Source organism: Cherax quadricarinatus, chromosome 43 (genome assembly GCF_038502225.1).
Source record: "Cherax quadricarinatus isolate ZL_2023a chromosome 43, ASM3850222v1, whole genome shotgun sequence".
NCBI classification, from domain to species: domain Eukaryota; kingdom Metazoa; phylum Arthropoda; class Malacostraca; order Decapoda; family Parastacidae; genus Cherax; species Cherax quadricarinatus.
This window is the reverse complement of record NC_091334.1, coordinates 12,014,936-12,034,873: the sequence shown is the minus strand read 5'-3', so window position 1 is coordinate 12,034,873 and position 19,938 is coordinate 12,014,936. Positions and strand designations below refer to the sequence as shown.

At 41.4% G+C, this 19,938-nt stretch overlaps 1 protein-coding gene across 1 annotated transcript in view; it reads right to left on the bottom strand.

The window, feature by feature from the left end:
- Positions 1 to 11,517, bottom strand: part of LOC128694266 (solute carrier family 23 member 1) — a 123,162-nt gene extending 111,645 nt beyond the window's left edge. Inside the window, exons 1-2 of the mRNA XM_053784305.2 lie at positions 11,437 to 11,517; positions 9,791 to 10,220 (exon numbers count right to left, since the gene is read on the bottom strand). Coding sequence (XP_053640280.1) covers positions 9,791 to 9,850 — 60 coding nt within the window. The 5' untranslated portion in view covers positions 9,851 to 10,220; positions 11,437 to 11,517. The remainder of the gene's footprint in view (positions 1 to 9,790; positions 10,221 to 11,436) is intronic.
- Positions 11,518 to 19,938: the final 8,421 nt, after the last annotated feature.

Below are 19,938 nucleotides of genomic sequence, written 5' to 3'. Positions count from 1 at the left end.
CCACACTCACTAAAACCAACAGACATAGCCCCACTATACAAAGGTGGCAGTACAGCAAATGCGAAGAACTACAGACCGATAGCACTAATATCTCATGTCATAAAAATCTCTGAAAGGGTTCTAAGAAGCAAGATCGCCAACCACCCAGATACCCATCAATTACACAACTAAAGTACGCATGAAAAACAGAAAAGGCACCTTATGTAAAATGTGTAAGGGGTGGGTGCATGATGGATGTATGTACAATTATAGCAACGGTGCCAGAATTCATTTTGTGTGTAACAAATGCACTTTGGCACAGTTACCCTTTAGCAGTGATGACATTGATTTACCTAATTTTAATACAAATGACCCATTGCCATATATTGATGATTATGATTGTTTTATGAAAACAGGCCTTCACTTTATTCATGTCAATGCAAGATCACTTCTTCCTAAATTGGCAGAGATTAGGATTCTAGCTAACAAAATTAGGGCGGCAGTTATAACCATCTCTGAATCTTGGTTGGATGATACGGTGACTGACGACGAGGTCAAAATAGAAGGTTACAATATAAAACGCTTAGATAGGAACAGAAAGGGCGGTGGAGTATGTGCCTACATTAGAAATGACTTAGCTTACAACCCAAGACCTGATTTAAATAACAATAAACTGGAGATTCTATGGTTTGAAGTGCTGCTTCCCAAGACCAAACCCATCTTAGTAGGAACTAGTTACCGCCCTCCTACCCAGGACCAGTTCTTAGAAGACTTTTCCAGAGTCTTGTCCGGAGTTGAAAGCAATTGCGAAACAATAATACTGGGTGACTTCAATATCTGTTTTCAGCAACAGAATAACGGGCTATGCAAAAGGTATAAGCAAATTCTAGGATTAAATAGCTACACCCAACTAATTAATAAACCAACCCGGATCACACAGTTCTCAGCCACCCTAATTGACAACATACTTTGCAACCGCGCTGAGAACATTAGTCAGTCAGGCGTCATTACCACAGGTCTTAGTGATCATTTCATCATTTACTGCACCAGGAAAATCACTAGGGATAGGATAGGCCTACACAGGACAATAAAAATGAGGTCAACTAGAAACTACAGTAAAGAAACACTGGTAAATAGGCTACACAATTGTGACTGGACAGAGATAACAAGTTGCACGGACGTAAACGATGCCTGGGAAAAATTCAAAACAATGTTCACTACCATTCTTAATAATATTGCACCAGTTAAAGAGGTTAGGATTAAACGAAGAACTGAACCCTGGATGACTACTGAGATATTAGATAATATGAAATTCAGAGACCAGCTGCTAAAAAGATTTAAAGCAAACAGACAGGATATTGCAGCACTAAATGAATTCCAAAGGGTGAGGAACAGAGTACAGAGGCTTATAAAAGGAGCAAAGGCAAAGCACTATTGCTCAAAAATTGAAGAATATAAGCATAACCCCAGAAAGCTCTGGCAACAACTAAAACAGTTGGGATATAGCCATAAGCCAGTAGATAGGTCTAACATAGTACTCACTATCGATAATGAGGTATGCCACGAAACATCTAAGGTGGCAAATTGCTTTAATTCCTACTACACATCTGTTGCATCAACACTAGTAAGTAAACTACCAGCTGCATCAAATACCTTTAACACAGACTCTGATAAGTTTCAAACATACTATACCAATAAAGGGGTAACCCCAAACAGTTGTCAACTAGTAAGTGTATCTCATGACTTCATTCAAAAAGAACTAAGCAGGTTAAACCCAACTAAGAGCACAGGCCCTGATAACATCCCATCTAAGTTCCTAAAAGATGGTGCTTTTGAACTGTCAATCCCTATTGTTCACATAATAAATCTATCAATCACCACTAATACCGTACCGGAGGGGTTCAAGGAGGCCAGAGTTACTCCTATCTTCAAGAAAAATAATAGGTCTGATGTAAGCAACTATAGACCTGTTAGTATACTCAGTATAATATCTAAAATTCTGGAGAGGGCGGTGTATTCTCAAGTAGTTAAGTACCTTAATGACAACAGCATTCTCCATAGCTATCAATCGGGCTTTAGAAGATCCTACTCAACCGATACCTCCCTTATTAATCTGATGGATTACCTGAGAACTGAAATGTCAAAAGGGAACCTCATAGGTATGGTAACCTTAGACCTGCAAAAGGCCTTCGATACTGTCAACCACAATATATTATGTAATAAACTTCAATCTATCGGTATAGGTTCTGTAGACTGGTTTAAGTCCTACCTTAGCAACAGGAGACAAATAATCAAAATCAACAAAACGGAATCAGAACCCCTGCCGATAACATGTGGAGTTCCCCAAGGTAGTATCCTGGGTCCCTTACTATTCTTATGTTATGTCAATGATATGCCTATCAGTGTCAAGTGCAAACTCCTACTGTATGCAGATGACAGTGCTCTGTTAGTGACAGGTAAAGACCCACAAGATATTGCTAATGTTTTAACACTGGAACTGGAGTCCTGCAGCAAATGGTTAGTAGACAACAAACTATCATTACACCTAGGGAAAACTGAAGCCATTCTCTTTGGAACGAAACATAAACTGAGAAGGGTAAATAATTTTAATGTTCAGTGTAATGGGGAGTCCATCACTTTGGTTTCATCAGTTAAATATCTGGGAATCCCCTTTGACCCATGCATGTCAGGAGAATTGATAGGGAACAGTGTAGTAAAGAAAGCGAATGCCAGGCTGAAGTTCCTGTATAGACAAGCACAGTGTCTACCTACTGAGGCTCGCAGGACCCTATGTCTAGCCCTTATACAATGCCATATGGATTACGCTTGCTCTTCTTGGTACTCTGCCTTGACAAAAAAACTGAAAGATAGACTGCAAATCACCCAGAACAAAATCGTAAGATTCATCCTGGGGCTGGGACCAAGAGAACATGTAGGCCAGGATGAATTACAGCAGTTGGATATGCTGAATGTTGAAGACAGAGTAAAACAACTGAAGCTAAATCATGTTTATAAAATTGCTCACGAACAGTGTCCAGAATATCTTGCTGTCAATTTTGTCAAGGTTGGGAACCAAAGCAATCATAGTACTAGGGGGAGAGAGCACAACTTTGTAGTACCCACAGTCAGTGGCCAGGCTTCAAACACCTTTTATTGTACAGCAATAAAGGAATGGAACAGACTACCCACAAATGTCAAGGCCAGTCATAGCTTGAACCAGTTCAAGAAGACTGCCAAAAAGTGTCTGATGAATGAAGCAACAGAAAGGGAGGGGAATGATTTTCTATTTTTTAGCTAAAATACGTGTAAATTTTACCTTATCCCTAGTAATGACCCTCGTATTGTAGATAGTCGTAATGACCCTCGGGTAGTAGATAGTCTTAATGACCCTCGTATTGTAGATAGTCTTTTTAGTATGATAATAAGATGTTATCTTCATTATAGAATAATAAGAAAATATTATAACCTTTATATTATAATAATAAGGTAAAAGGACCCCAATGGAAATAAGTCACTCTGTCTGACTTTTTTGGGTTATCCTAGGTTCTCTACACATATGCTGCTATGTATGATAATTCTATGTAACTGTATTGTGTATACCTGAATAAATTTACTTACTTACTTACTTTCTCAGGGCAACACGGGTTTAGAGTAGGTCGCTCCTGCCTGTCCCAGCTACTGGACCATTATGACAAGGTCCTGGATGCTATAGGGGATAAACAAAATGCAGATGTAATATACTCAGACTTTGTGAAAGCCTTCGACAAGTACGACCACGGTGTAATAGCACACAAAATGCGTGATAAAGAAATAACAGGAAAAGGTGGTAGATGGATCTATAACTTCCTGACAAATAGAACATAAAGAATAATAGCAAACAGAGTAAAGTCTAAGGTAGCTACGGTGAAAAGCTGTTCCACAAGGCACAGTACTCATCCCATCCTCATATCTGACAGATATGTAAGCCATAGCTCTGTGTCTTCCTTTGCGGATGACACCCAAATTGCCATAACAGTGTCCTCCATCGAAGACACCGCAAGACTCCAAGCAGACAGCAACCAAATCTTCAAATGGGCTACTCAAAACAATATGATATTCAATGAAGAGAAATTTCAGCCACTCAGATATTTAAAACTTAAGGAAGTTAAAACTGTATCAGGGTATACAACAAATTCTAACTATACAATAGAGCGAAAAAGTAATGTGAAGGACCTGGGAATGATAATGTCAGAGGATCTTACCTTCAAAGACAACAACAATGTATCCACCTCATCTGCTAGAAAAATGATAGGATGGATAATGAGAACCTTCAAAACTAGGGAGGCCAAGCCCATGATGATTCTCTTCAAATAGCTTGTTTTCACTAGGCTAGAATACTACTGTACACTAACTGCCCCCTTCAAGGCAGGCGAAATTGCTCACCTGGAGAATATACAAAGAACTTCCACGGCTCACATAAGTACGATAAAGCACCTAATTTACTGGGAACTGTTGAAGTCCCTTGATTTGTATTCCCTGGAACGCAGGCGAGAGAGATGCATGATAATATACACTTGGAAAATCCTAGAGGGATTAGTACCAAACTTGCACATGGAAATCACTCCCAATGAAAGCAAAAGACTCGGCGGGAGATGCAACATTCCCTCAATGAAAAGTAGGGGCGCCAAGAGTACACAGACACAACACAGTAAGTGTCAGGGACCCAAGATTGTTCAACTGCCTCCCAGCATACATAAAGTGGATTACCAAGAGACCCCTGGCTGTCTTCAAGAAGGCACTGGACAGGCTCAGTACCTGACTAGCCGGGCTAGGGTTCGTACTTTTGTTTGCGTGCGGCCATCAGTAACAGCCTGATCCACCACGAGACCTGGTCCCAGACCGGGCCACGGGGGCTTTAGTAAGTTGATTCAGGTATACACAAATAGTTACATAGATTTTCATACACAGCCGTATATGCGTTGGCCCCCGAAACCCTCTTCAGGTATACTCCAGGTATGTACCATACGTACATGATACTTAAGAAATATTGAAAATGTAGACTGTTCGACTGAAGACAACGATACCTAAGTGGAAATACACGAAGAAGCCACAGGAATGTCTCGAGTAGCAAAAAAAAAAAAGTGGAATGCAGTGAAAAAAGAAGTGGTAGAAGAAAATTCCATATACAAATCATGCTTGGTTCGTAGGTAGGTCTGTGGTAGCGCTTAGACTCACAAATAGGTATTTAGATAATAGATGACTGTTGTGAGTGGTATCTTCGGGAGTGTTAGTGTACCCTAGAGCTAGGCTCTAAAATGAGTCGAAATAGAATTAGAGCTCTTAGCTGGTAAATTCAATGGGTTGAAAAACAGGTTGAAGCAAGGCCAAAGGCCATTGCAAACAATTCGGAGAATACAAACCTTGTCACGGCCACGCTAGCTGGAGATTCGTCTGTAAAAACTTGCATTTGTGGTCACAGAGGTGCCTGTGCTAACTTTCCTATGGTGTAGAAATATACCTAGTTGGATGAATCTTATTGTGGCTAGCTGGTCTAGTGGCTAACGCGACGGGCTAGTTTTGAGACTATGACCGCGGGTTCAATCCCGGCCGGGGGTATGGTTTATTGGTGACGGTAATACACAGGAAATCAAATGTCATATTAAAAAAAAAAACACAAGAAAAGTCACTGCGAATTAGGTAAGGGCCAAGGCCCCCTAAGCAACTAGTTTATCGTGTCCATGTTCCTGTGAGCGGCAGCGCAAAACAAACAGGATTACAGAAGCCAGAATGGCTCTTTGCCAGACCCCCCCCCTTCCCCACTGAGCACTATTATATTACTAGGAAAGAATTAGTCACTTCGTATTTTACAATTAATTCATGTAATTTTACATAATACAGTAAGGAATCCAATCTCAAAACTGATTTATTACCACAAAAAATTGGTCATAGCTGAGTTGTAGTCTTTATAAAGACAGTTTGTTCATACGACTAATCGATGCAAAATGTGGATACAGCTTCAAGATTTCAAATATATCATTAACATCTTGCTATCTACTGACCTTGTTACTCTTTTCTTCCATATAGCCACACCTCGCTTTACGTCATTTTGGCCTACGTCAAATTCGCGTTTACGCCACTTTTCTAGAGGAAATTTAACTTCGGCGAACTATTTAGCAATAGTTACATTCTTTCGTGAGTTATTTACGCTAGTTTTACGGTGTTTGTAGTCATTTTAAGGCATTTTTGATATGTCCGGTTTACGTCAAAATCCGGGTTACATCACGGCTCTTGAAACCAATTAATGACGTAGGGCGGGGTGTGGCTGTATGTGTTTAACTTGATAAATTTCATTATGATGGATAATGGATCTGCTAATTCTAGTTTCTACAAGCTCATTTTGTCAGTTTCTTTTCAGCGTCGCTGGGGAGGAGACGCCATAGTTTTGAATGTGGTACATGCACGTTAGTGAAATGTGCATAATTATTATTATTATTATAATCAAAAAGAGGCGCTAAGCCACAAGGGCTATACAGCGCTGCAGGGTAGGGAAGGAAGCGAGGGTATCGGGCGGCAGAAGGGGGAGGGATGATTAGTAGGTTACAGAAAACAGCGGGGCAGGGGATAGTGCGGGGGTAGAGGGTAGCAAGAGATTGAGGTAGAAAGGGCTGAAGGTATCATCAGAGTTTGTGGAGTAAGTCAGTTGTTGTCAAAAAGTCAATGAGAGAGTCCGGATGAAAGGTGGGTCCATCAGCGAGAAGGGAAGGTAAAGAGAGAGCAGCGGGGCGAAGACGGAGGTAAATTCTGCGTGCTCGTTGATAAAGTGGGCAGTCTAACAGAATGTGGCTGACCGATAATGGAACCTGACAATTCTCACAGAGGAGCAGGGCGCCTCTCCATGAAATATCCATGAGTAAGACGAGTATGGCCAATGCGAAGGCAGGAGAGAGTAGTCTCCCAACCTCGACACTGGTGACAAGAAGACGGCCAGTAACCTGTATTCGGTTTAATAAAACAAAATTTGCTATTGAGCAGAGCAGACCAACTTTTTTGCCAACGGGTGTGAAGGTGGGTAGCTATTACAGCAAAATAGTCCGGAAATGGAACACCTCTATATGAAATTGGTAGGTCATTTACTGCTGACCGCACAGCAGTGTCTGCCTGTTCATTGCCCTGTACGTCAACATGACCAGGGACCCAACAAAAAACAATATCTTTATGCTTGGTAGGAAATGTGCATAAATTTTCGTCGCTCTAGGGGTTATATTGGGCTTAAAACCTCTCAAATAGGAGCCGAAATTGTTGGATTTGCAGTCCTGCATAACGTGAACATTAGGCGAGTGGACAGGACGGTCCAGGAACCCCAGCTAAGTCATGTCTATTTATGTTGAGATTCTGGCCAGTATTTTCTTCATATTTAGGCAGGGGGGTTGGTACGACACACCGTAATCTCCAGACTAATTGGGGAGTCTTATTATTATAAATTCTCCTTCAATGTACATGTATTCACATTTTAAATTTAATATACAGTTCACATATTTATAATGTTTTTACCAGAATTCCTGGTGATGTATATTTCATTTGAAATTAATATAGGTCCAGAGTGACTTGTGGAGAGAAAGATTATGGTAGGTATCGAAGGGGGACATTTTTTGCGACTTAGGTGTCCTAAAATTCCTACTTGTCTCTGTAACCTTGATAAAGAATAATTATCTTTGTTGCCATTTAGTGGTATGTATCTAATGAGATTCATCCAAGTAAATTTAATTTTCCACAAAAGTTATACTCAACATTCTCTTTATTTAATGTTTGTTCAGCTAACTCATTAATTTTGTCATGCTCCTGGATGCCTATGTGAGGGAACCCACAAAAGCTTAATTAACTGTGATCCCTTTCTTAATAATTTGTAAATATATGTGCCTAGTTTCATATGCAAGTATGCTACATTCAGGTCTCAGGCTATTAGGTTTACCGACACCACATCCAACAACAAGCAATCGTGACTTTCTCCTCTGCCCTTTTTTCACCTACCGAAAATTGTGGCTTTTCTTCCGAGACTTTTTTTCCTGTGACTTTTTTACCTGGACTGGAGAGACCAAATATAACTGTTTGGCATGCGACTGGTCCGGAGCGGGGAAGGAGAAAGTCAGCAGTGCGACCCTAGTTAAACCAGCTTCTGTAGACCAGTCTAGAGAAACGTAAGATGGAACTTTGTGAATGAAGTCAAGAGAAACGCAAAGATACGATGAAAGTTTGCGAAAATGTAATAGAACTTAGCAAACGAAATTAAACAAACGATATGAAAGAAATTTGTGAGTGAAGATAATAGAAAAAAACGCAACCAGAAGATGGAATTTTATGAATTAAATCAAGCGAAATGTAGAAGTTGAGACATGATAACCATATGTCATACAAGGACATGAAAGAACCGATAAATTTTAAGCAGCACTTTCAAATAAAGACGTCACAGTTGTAAATTGAGAAAAAACAGAGTCGTAAGACACTGGTGGAACAATATAATGGAATAAAATAGGTAGTATGTGCTACAACTAGTGGCAATTTATAATTTGCAAGAATTTCTTACTTTAGACGGGACACTACGAGCATCTCTCTGCTCCTGTAGCCACAAATAGGTAATTAAGTACTCAAATAGTTGGTGATAAACACTGACACATGAACAAACACTTAAAACATTATAAATACGTTTCAGTCTTGGGACCCTGTTCACTGCAAACAAGTCAGTCCAGCTTGCTCACATGTATCATAACCAGGCACTTAAACATTAAAGGGATTAGTCATTTTTAACCTCAATTCCAAATTATCTCACTGGATTTTCGAGAATCCAAATTATGAAGGAGTATGTGATATTACATTCACGGGGAAGCGTTAAATCCGTAGGGGTCGTACAGCTCCTGGGGAATGGGAAAAATTCAGGCTCGATTCCAGGAACTGGGGAACAGGTCCAATTCCTTAGAACAAAAGCCCCTCGTGAACATCAAGGAACCTCCCTTGAAGGTAGCGTATGTGTGTGGACATAAAGCAGTACAGCATGAACATACCGGTGGTTGTGGCTGTCGTGGCCCGCCAGAGGCCATCAGCTGCCTTACACCTGCTTGCTCCGCACCCTCACAGGGCCACCACAAATGAACAAGTCATCTCATGACAAGTAAGTGTTAAGTGATTTTCCCTGGTGAATAAGTCAAAAAATACAGTCCCCTAGAAGTTCAAGAGTCATTAGTCACGATCCTGCATAGCGTGCATTTCATAAGACAACAACAGATCACTAAATAAATACTTTAAATAGGCATACATACCAAAATGTTATCTGTATGCCTATTTGCCCTGTATTATCGCTTACGAAAAATCGTCACAAATATCCATCAAGAATAAAGTAAATTGAAAAATAATTTATTATTATTATTATTATTATTATTATTATTATTATTATTATTATTATTATTATTATTAGGGGGAAAGCACTGAACCCGTAGGTGTCATACAACGCCTGGGAAATGGTAGGCAATCAGGTTTGATCCTAATGATTATTATAATCAAGAGGGAAGCGCTAAACTCGTAGAATTATACAGCGCCTGTGGGGGGATGGAAGGTATTCAGGGTTAATTCAGGGAACTGAAGCACAGATCCAGTTCCCTAGATCAAGAGCCCCTCACCAGCATCAAGGAATCTTCCTTGAGGGGTTGATCCTAATGAGAGGTCTTTAGTTCCTTTTATCAAGCGTCCTTCAACCCCCCCTCCCCATGTTTTCCTCCCTCGCTTGAGGACCGTCAATAATAAAAATAACACAATGCAACATCAGTAAACTACGTCAGCTTACCTCCTGTTGGATGGGAGGCTTGGTGTCTTCATCGTGCACGTAGGCCTCGTTAGCATGCATAGTGTTCTAGGGTCCTCCTGCTACTGCTGCTTCTGCTACTGCTGCTGCTGCTGCTTGTGCTGCTTCATAAACTGAACTGTTTCACTTCCTTCTCTCCAGCCTCCTACTCATCCGTTCTTGTTTCTTTTCCTCTTCCTACTGTTGGTACTTACTCTTCCAGTCGCTATACCACCTGCCCCACTTAAATCTACTTTAATCGTTCCTGTTGTCCTCCCTACTCTTCCTAGAAATCATACTCCCTCACCACTAGCTTTCCCTTCGTTCTCCACTTCCTGATCAGCCTCTTCACTTCCTGATTTGCGCTTCTCTACACAATTTTTCACCTTCCGATGTGGTGTTCGCGCCCGAATTTCTGATCGAAGAACTTTTTCTGGAATAATAAAATACTTTTAAATATCCCTGCAACGTTCATTTATTCATATTCTAATATTCAATGTAATTCATGAAACTTGAGACAATTTTTCAATTTCTTTAAGCATGTAAGGAAGTTTATCTAAGAACGTTGAATTTCGTAGTACCGTTTCCATAACCAGGCTATTTGCCTCAAACCTGAGGTAAAATTACCCTTAAAATTCTTTCCTACTGGACAATGGGGTCACCATATGCTTATGAAACTTTCCTAATAAGTCTAAAGTCGAACTATTCCTTTAAAAAAATTTTCTACTATTAGACGTTAAATGCTGAAAATTTAGGCAGAGCCCCTATTGTCTTGCAGGTTTATTTCTTAAAAGTAAACAAAGGTTAATTTAATAGGAGGATTCCTAAGTATATTACACTAAAAATAATCCAAACAGACTTCAGTAATACATGCTTTATAATGCTTATATTAGTCAGCTTAAGTTACCTGTATTATAACCTTAATTTTTAAATGGGTGGACCGGTAAGCCAGCGAAAGGTCTCAGTCAGATGACCAAAAGCTCCAGCTGCGGGTCATCACATGACTAAGGCCAGCATCAGGAAACACTTGTCATGTTTCCTGACAAACTTTACCTAACCTAAGCTTAGGTTACCTAAGTTTGTGAGGACTTTACAGCACCTTGGGAATGTTAGATTATCAGGTGTGAGCCAAGGGAAGGGCAACACTTCAATTATACTTTCAAACACGCGTTAAACCTTGAGATTCATAAGGCGTAAAGGTGGACATTATTACTTTAAGGGAAGAGATGAATAAAGGTGATGGTTAGTGAAGGTGCAAAATGAACGTTATAGTTTGTGTACTAAGAACATAAGAACATAAGAACGAAGGAACACTGCAGAAGGCCTACTGGCCCATGCGAGTTAGATTGCTAGTCACCAACCTCAAACAACCTCGATGTAAAGGTTACTGTATTAGTTACCTTGCTAGGCTTGCCTTCAATACTTCCTACACTTTTTCCACTATAATCACTATACCTCAGTTATTTTCATTCATTCTTGAAACACATTATTACTTACACACATATAAGCAATAATTAGATACTAAAAAAAAAAATAAAAAACTTCAATTAAAAATACATCTATCCGCGCAATTTTCTTATTAACATTCACTTGACATCATGTTATGGGTTTACAAACTGGCATATATTCCGACTTAAGTATAAATTTACTTAGACTAAATGGTCTGTCAATAATGGAGGAGCGGAGTGAGCAGCGATCCTCCCCTCACCACAGCACAGTTAATACTGAAGTGAGAAACGTTAAGAGGCAGAGGAGTTTCCGTCTCCTGATATCATGTTTATTTTCCCACTAATCTACCTTATCAGTAACTACTATCACATTTACTTTGCTTTCATAAGATGAAGTCCAGGATCTTGACTTAATTCATGGTATAATATTATTATTATTATTATTATAATCAAGGGGGAAGCGCTAAACCCGGAGGATTATACAGCGCCTGGGGGGGGGGATGTGGAAGGCATTCAGGTTTAATTCGGGGAACTGGAGCACAGATCCAATTCCCTAAATCAAGAGCCCCTCACCAACATCAAGGAACCTTCCTTGAGGGGAATTCATGGTATAACTTAACACATCTTTGATGACAATTGTTGTTGTAAAAGTCAGTTTTGGTCACGCCTCTACAACAACAATCATCGAAGATGTGTTAAGTTATAACATGAATTAAGTCAAGATCCTGGACTTCAACTTAAGAAAGTAAAGTAAATGTGATAGTAATTATGGATAAGGTAGATTATAGTGGGAAAATAACAGATAACAGAGGAACGGACGTGCCCCTAACGTTCACCACTGTTACCCACATTCAAGGAATTTGTTTTTTCTTATAACCGGAATAGAATGTAAATACCGACAAATTACAACAAAGAAAATACTTTAATGCAATACAGGAAACGCTAAAGCCGTAGGGGTTATACAGCACATCGGGAATGGACGGCAGTCAGATTCGATCCAAGGAAGAAGACTGCTGCACTTTCCTGGATCAAGAGCCCCTCACTGACATCAGAGCATCTCCCTTGAAGGGCATGTAGACAGAGTGAAAAAAAAAACAAATAACAATTTATTCCAGTGTACACTAAATATCCTAAGATAAGATAAGATAAGATTTCGTTCGGATTTTTAACCCCGGAGGGTTAGCCACCCAGGATAACCCAAGAAAGTCAGTGCGTCATCGAGGACTGTCTAACTTATTTCCATTGGGGTCCTTAATCTTGTCCCCCAGGATGCGACCCACACCAGTCGACTAACACCCAGGTACCTATTTGCTGCTAGGTGAACAGGACAACAGGTGTAAGGAAACGTGCCGGAATGTTTCCACCCGCCGGGAATCGAACCCGGGCCCTCCGTGTGTGAAGCGGGAGCTTTAGCCACCAGGCCACCGGGCCACTAAAATAAAGAATAAATAAATAAATAAAATAAAATAAAGAATGGCCGAGTGTCGCCATGACCAGCATTCAGTAATTGCCCTTTTATTCTATTGGTTTACGTTTCATTGACCAAGAGTTTCAAAATCTCTATTCGTAATTTATTACTATTATTATGGTTACTGTTAATTATTATGGTAACTTAATTATGGTTATTGTTTATTATTATTATTATTATTATTATTATTATTATTATTATTATTATTATTATTATAGTTATTATATCCACATTATTATTATTATAATCAAGGGGAAGCGCTAAACCCGTAGGATTATGCAGCGTATTATATCCACAAAATACCGTGAGAGCAGGCGCGGATCTAGGAACAAAGTTTGGGGGGGGGCCCGACGGCAGAATTTTCGGTTGTTTAAAGAGCATTGGCATTACCGTTTCTCCACTAACGGGATTCTTATTTGTTAATTACTGGCGGACTGACCTAAATGAATGGGCATAACCATCTGCTCTAGGTGCCAGTGTTTCTCTTCGGATCCAAATGAGAGGGCCGATTTTTCTGAGAAAAAAAAACACTGACCTTACAATGTGAGGAATTTTGTATCTTATTAAAAAAGGATTAATCACACTGCAGCCTAAGCAAAGAGAAGACGGCGGTTCCTTTCCGCAAACTTGTTGATCACACGATCAACAGGAACATGTACATTGTTATGGACGGAGAGTAGTGCGAGGCCGTTGAGGCGATCCTGACCTATGGTGCTCCTCAAGTATGTCTTCAGGCGTTTCAGGGCTGAGAACGATCGTTCGGCTTCTGCATTTGAGACTGGCAGGGTCAGTAGCATGCCCCCGCCATGTAAAGGATTGGCCCCTCCTTCCCCTCGCCCCAAAATGAAAACCCAGCTACGACACTGGGCCAAAGCCCAAAGAGGGCCAAAGGGGGGGGGCCCGGGCCCCCTGGGCCCCCCCCTTATATCCGCGCCTGCGTGAGAGGTGAATACTAATAATTTGTAACCCAAATCCAGACAGACCACGTGTGTGCTCTCTCGCTTGTTTGTAAGGTAATTGTCTAAGTTGGGTTGTAATGGCAGCGACCTTATGCAGCGGATCTCAAAAGATCCCAATGAAAAAAAAAAAAAAACATGCAGTGGATTTATGTTATCCTGAGTTACTAATCCTCCGGGTTAATAATCCAAATAAAATCCTGTGGAACTACCACTCGATACAGCACAGACAGTCCTACAGTCCCCACCCTCACAGTAACCCACAGCAACTCACACACTGTACCCTCTATCCCCATCCCCCTCACCACAACCCCCTCCCCCATTGTAACCCCCATAGGCACTCTTCCCCCATCCCCCTCACTACCACCCCCACTGAAACCCCCCATAGACCCTCTGCCCCCACACCCCACACCACAGACCCCACCCCCACACCAACCCCCTATAGGCCCCTGCTCCCCCAACCCACCTCTCTCCCCAGACCACAGTTATTGAAAAGAAGTTGAAGGTTTGATACACGAACGCAGATGGAATAACGAATAAATGTGAGGAGTGGCACGAAAGAATCAAGGAGTTGTCCCCAGACATCGTAGCGGTTACAGAAACGAAACTCACTGGGATAATAACAGATGCAATCTTCCCACCCGGATATCAGATCCTGAGGAAGGATAGAAGGAGCAGGGGGGGAGGAGGGGTTGCACTACTAATAAAAAACCGGTGGGGTTATCAAGAAATGGACAGTATGGACGAGATTGGAGAAAGGGATTACATAGTAGGTACAGTTCAGTCAGGGGAACACAAGGTAGTCATTGCAGTTATGTATAACCCACCACAGAACTGCAGGAGACCAAGAGAGGAATATGATGAATGCAACAGAGCAATGGTGGACACTCTAGCTGAAGTGGCAAGAAGGGCCCACTCAAGAAGAGCGAAGTTACTGGTCATGGGCGACTTCAATCACAGGGAGATTGACTGGGAAAACCTGAAGCCACATGGGGGTCCCAGAACATGAAGAGCCAAGATGATGGATGTGGTGCTGGCAAATCTCATGCACCAACATGTTAGGGATACTACCAGAGAGAGAGGGGAGGATGAACCAGCAAGACTGGACCTTGTGTTCACCCTGAGTAGCTCAGACATTGAGCACATCACATATGAAAGGCCCCACCTTGGAGCTAGTGACCACGTACCTATGAGCTTTGAATACAGCGTGGAGCTAAAAATGGAGAGGGTAACAGGAGTAGAAAGGGAAAAGCTAAACTATAAAAGGGGGGACTACAAAGGAATGAGGACCTTCGTGCAGGAGGTTCAGTGGGAACAGGACTTGGTAGGAAAATCAGTAAACGAAATGATGGACTTTGTAACAACAAAATGCAAGGAGGCAGAGGAAAGGTTTGTTACCAAGGGTAACAGAAATAATGGGAAGGACAGAATGAGCCCTTGGTTTACCTGAAGGTGCAGGGAGGCAAAAACTAAGTGCTCTAGAGAATGGAAAAAGTACAGAAGGCAAAGGACTCAGGAGAATAAAGAGATTAGTTGATGAGCCAGAAATGAGTATGCACAGATAAGAAGGGAGGTGCAGCGGCAGTATGAAAATGACATAGCATCGAAAGTCAAGTCTGACCCGAAACTACTCTACAGCCACATCAGGAGGAAGACAACAGTCAAGGACCAGGTAATCAGGCTGAGGAAAGAAGGTGGGGAGCTCACAAGAAACGACCAGGAGATATGTGAGGAGCTCAACATGAGATTTCAGGAAGTATTTACAGTGGAGGCTGAAGGGACAACAGGAAGACAAAACAGTGGCGTACAGCAACAAGGGATATACCAACACGTGTTGGATGAATTACACACAACTGAGGAGGAGGTGGAGAAGCTCCTAAGTGACCTTTATACCTCAAAGGCGGTGGGACCGGACATCTCTCTGTGGGGCCTTAGAGAGGGAGCAGGGACACTACGTGTGCCACTAACCAAAATCTTCAACACTTCCCTTGAAACTGGGCAACTACCTGAAGTATGGAAGAAGGCAAATGTAGTCCCCATCTTTAAGAAGGGAGACAGAAATGAAGCACTAAATTATAGACCAGTGTCACTGACGTGTATAGTGCAAAGTCTTGGAAAAGATTATCAGGAGGAGAATGGTGGAGCTCCTGGAGCGGAACAAGATTATAAACGACAGCCAGCACGGATTCATGGAAGGCAAATCCTGTGTCACAAACCTACTAGAGTTTTACGACAAGGTAACTGAAGTAAGAAATGAGAGGGAAGGGTGGGTTGATTGCATTTTCTTGGACTGCAAGAAGGCCTTCGACACAGTTCCTCACAAGAGATTAGTACAGAAGCTAGAGGAACAGGCATGTATAACAGGAAGGGCACTGCAATGGATCAGAGAATACCTAACAGGAAGGCAACAGCGAGTCATGGTCCGCGATGAGGTATCACAGTGGGCACCAGTGACGACCAGGGTCCCACAGGGGTCAGTCCTGGGACCAGTGCTATTCTTGGTATATGTGATCGACGTGACGGAAGGGATAGACTCAGAAGTGTCCCTGTCTGCAGATGATGTGAAGTTAATGAGGAGAATTAAATCAGACACAGACCAGACAGGTCTACAGAGACATGGACAGGCTGGATGTGTGGTCCAGAAACTGGCTCCTAGAATTTAACCCCGCCAAATGCAAAGTCATGAAGATCGGAGGAGGGCAAAGAAGACTGCAGACAGAGTATAGGCTAGGTGGCCAAAGGCTGCAAACCTCACTCAAGGAGAAAGACCTAGGAGTGAGTATAATACTGAGTACATCGCCAGAAGCACACATTAACCAGATAACTGCTGCAGCATATGGGCGCTTGGCAAACCTGAGAATAGCGTTCCGGTACCTCAGTAAGGAATCGTTCAAGACTTTATACACTGTGTACGTCAGGCCCATACTGGAGTACACAGCACCAGTTTGGAACCCACACCTGGTCAAACACGTCAAGAAATTAAAGAAAGTGCAAAGGTTTGCAACAAGGCTAGTTCCAGAGCTAAGGGGAATGTCCTATGAAGAAAGGTTAAGGGAAATCGGTCTGACAACACTGGAGGACAGGAGGGTCAGGGGAGACATGATAACGACATACAAAATACTGCGTGGAATAGACAAGGTGGACAGAGACAGGATGTTCCAGAGATGGGACATAGAAACAAGGGGTCACAATTGGAAGCTGAAGACTCAGATGAGTCAAAGGGATGTTAGGAAGTATTTCTTCAGTCATAGAGTAGTTAGGAAGTGGAATAGTCTGGCAAGCGATGTAGTGGAGGCAGGAACTATACATAATTTTAAGACGAGGTATGATAAAGCTCATGGAGCAGGGGGAAAGGGGACCTAGTAGTGGTCGGTGAAGAGGCGGGGCCAGGAGCTGAATCTCGACCCCTGCAACCACCGTTAGGTGAGTACTGTCAAGCACGTTTAATTCCATTTATTTGGAAAAAATGTAGAACATGAAGTGAGTCACTGGTATCCAGAGTCTCTTAACTATAATATACATTGGGGTAGATGGATAAGCAGTTAATGGGACACACTTGACTAATGGCAGTAATTACTGCATTAGTCGAGTGTCCAGGTAACTGCTTATCCATCCGCCCCAATGTATATTATATTCATGGGGAAACGCTAAGCCAGTAACTCACGCAGAGCCTGGGAAAATGAAAGAAATCACCCCTCCTATTTTCCTAGATCTGATCCAAGGGTAGGGTAGCTTCAATTTCTTTTTGATAAATTGCCCTTCACCAGTATCAAGACACCTCTCTTCCTCTTGAAGGGGTTAAGATGTTTAGAATAAATATCGTAAATACATGCCTTCTCTAACTCCTTATTACAATGACGCCCACTGATTGTCCTATATGCTGACTACCCTGTGAACACCATGGTAATCAGCATACACAGGGTAATCAGTGTAAATGGTAATCTGTCATCATGAGCGCTCTTAGCAAGTACCAAGACCAGAAATGCTAAATCCAATATATGGTGAACTATTTTCCTAGGCTAGGATGAAGCTAGAGGAAACTGATTTCTTCAGACTAAATATCTATACTATTTCATTGGTCGAATAGCTCATATGTTTTATCTCCTTAACGTTCCTATCATAACGATACACACAAATTGCCGTGTACACTGCTTACCCTGTGTTCACTGATTACTATGGTGCACCTAGTGGTATGCACTTATTACCTTGCAGTGTACAGTGGACCCCCGCATAACGATTACCTCCGAATGCGACCAATTATGTAAGTGTATTTATGTAAGTGCGTTTGTACGTGTATGTTTGGGGGTCTGAAATGGACTAATCTACTTCACAATATTTCTTATGGGAACAAATTCGGTCAGTACTGGCACCTGAATATACTTCTGGAGTGAAAAAATATCGTTAACCGGGGGTCCACTGTACAAGAATTACAAAGCGGTGTACACGGATTACCCAATGTTGTTTATGAATTACTTAGTAGTGAACACACGTTACCCAATGGTATACATGGGTTATATAGTGTACACATTACCTAGTGTACATGAATTACTCATGTTCACAAATTACTTGATGTGTAGGGATTACACAGTAGTGTAAGTAGATTACCTAGTGTCCATGGATTAATCTTTAGTATGTGAGGAATTTTTCAGTTTTCATTTTCTGCATAATATCCATACCACACAATCTGCTACATTTCCACCTCAGCTGCCTCCTTGCTGCAACATTCAAAAGACCATGCCTCACACCCACACACGGGTTGGCACATGTATACACTGACATATTGCCCCATTTTACATCCGGTGGCAAACTTCATTGTTTTTCCAAATTTCTCAGCATCTCAGTTACTTTCCCTTATCTTTTATAGATCTATCTGCTGACACATTCACTCCCAACTATCTGAATAAAATAACTTCCTCCATACTCCTTCCTCACCATAATGCATTACCTAGACTTTATAATCATCACCTTGCTCTTTTCCTTGATAACTTTTAACATGCATCACACAGAGTACATAATACCATAAACAAACCATACCATGGGCGGGGTTAGAACCCGCGATCAGTCATAAAACTCTCTGATTGCGGGTTCTAACCCCGCCCATGGTATGGTTTGTTTGCAATCGTGTCATTATAATTTCATGAGCACATAATACCATGTGTGTATAGACTAGACATTGTGCAACTGTTAGGAAGCTTTCATTAGGATATGTTTTGCTCAACAGGAGAATTTTCAGTGCTATACAGCATGGATACAATGGGTGAAAATAGTACAGGAGGACAATTGTAAAATAAGTGTCTTGTGGAGTATAATAGTTTCACTTGACACCTGTCTCTTGGCCACCCAAGATAAAGTTAATGAAAAGTTTTCAAGCATTAAAACTCCTAGTGTTCTGCACAACTGTATTGCTCAAATGGATATTATTATTATTATAATCAAGGGGGAGCGGTAAACCCGTAGGATTATGCAGCACCTGTGGGGAATTTGTTAGGTATTCAGGCTTAACTCAGGGAACTGGAGCACAGATCCAATTCCCTAAAGCAAGAGCCGCTCATCAACATCAAGGAACCTTCCTTGAGGGACTCAAATGGATAACTACTGATTCAAGGCAATGACAACTCTAAATCCTCTCTTTTGTGGATATGTCTGACCTCACTCCAATTCATTAGATGTACATGGTGATTGCTAGATATTTCACATGCACTAGAGTATATGCCTGCCATATAGATAATGTATGCCCCATACATAGGAATAGTCATGGCCATTAAGCCAACTGCTTTCCTACTTCAACTTGCTTAACTATTATTATTGTAATCAAAATTAAGTGCTAAACCTACAAGGGTCATACAGCAATGACTCACCAACCCCACTTCCTTCTTAAGAAATCTTATATCCACCTTCATATCACCATCTACATTTAACAGCTTAACAAGTCTCTCTCCATCTCTGATACTTCTATCTACTTGCACAACATCCCCCTACTTTGCTCTTAACTGCCAAGTCTATTTACTTCCTAAGTTACCTTGCCTCATTTATCTCTTAATTAAAACTTTTCTATTACTGTATCAACAATATTTGCCTCAAGGGCTAGGCATGAGATGGAACTGAGGTTTTTCAAAACAAGTCAAGCCATGTTAGTGACAGTACACCTCAAAGTGCTTGTTTTCATTCTCGTATCTGCAATAATTTCTGTGCTCACAGATCTTTTTAAGGAAGGAGAAGTATCTGATTAAGTGCCTACACAGATGTAGTAGTAGTGTACATCACTCAGTGCTCTTAGCA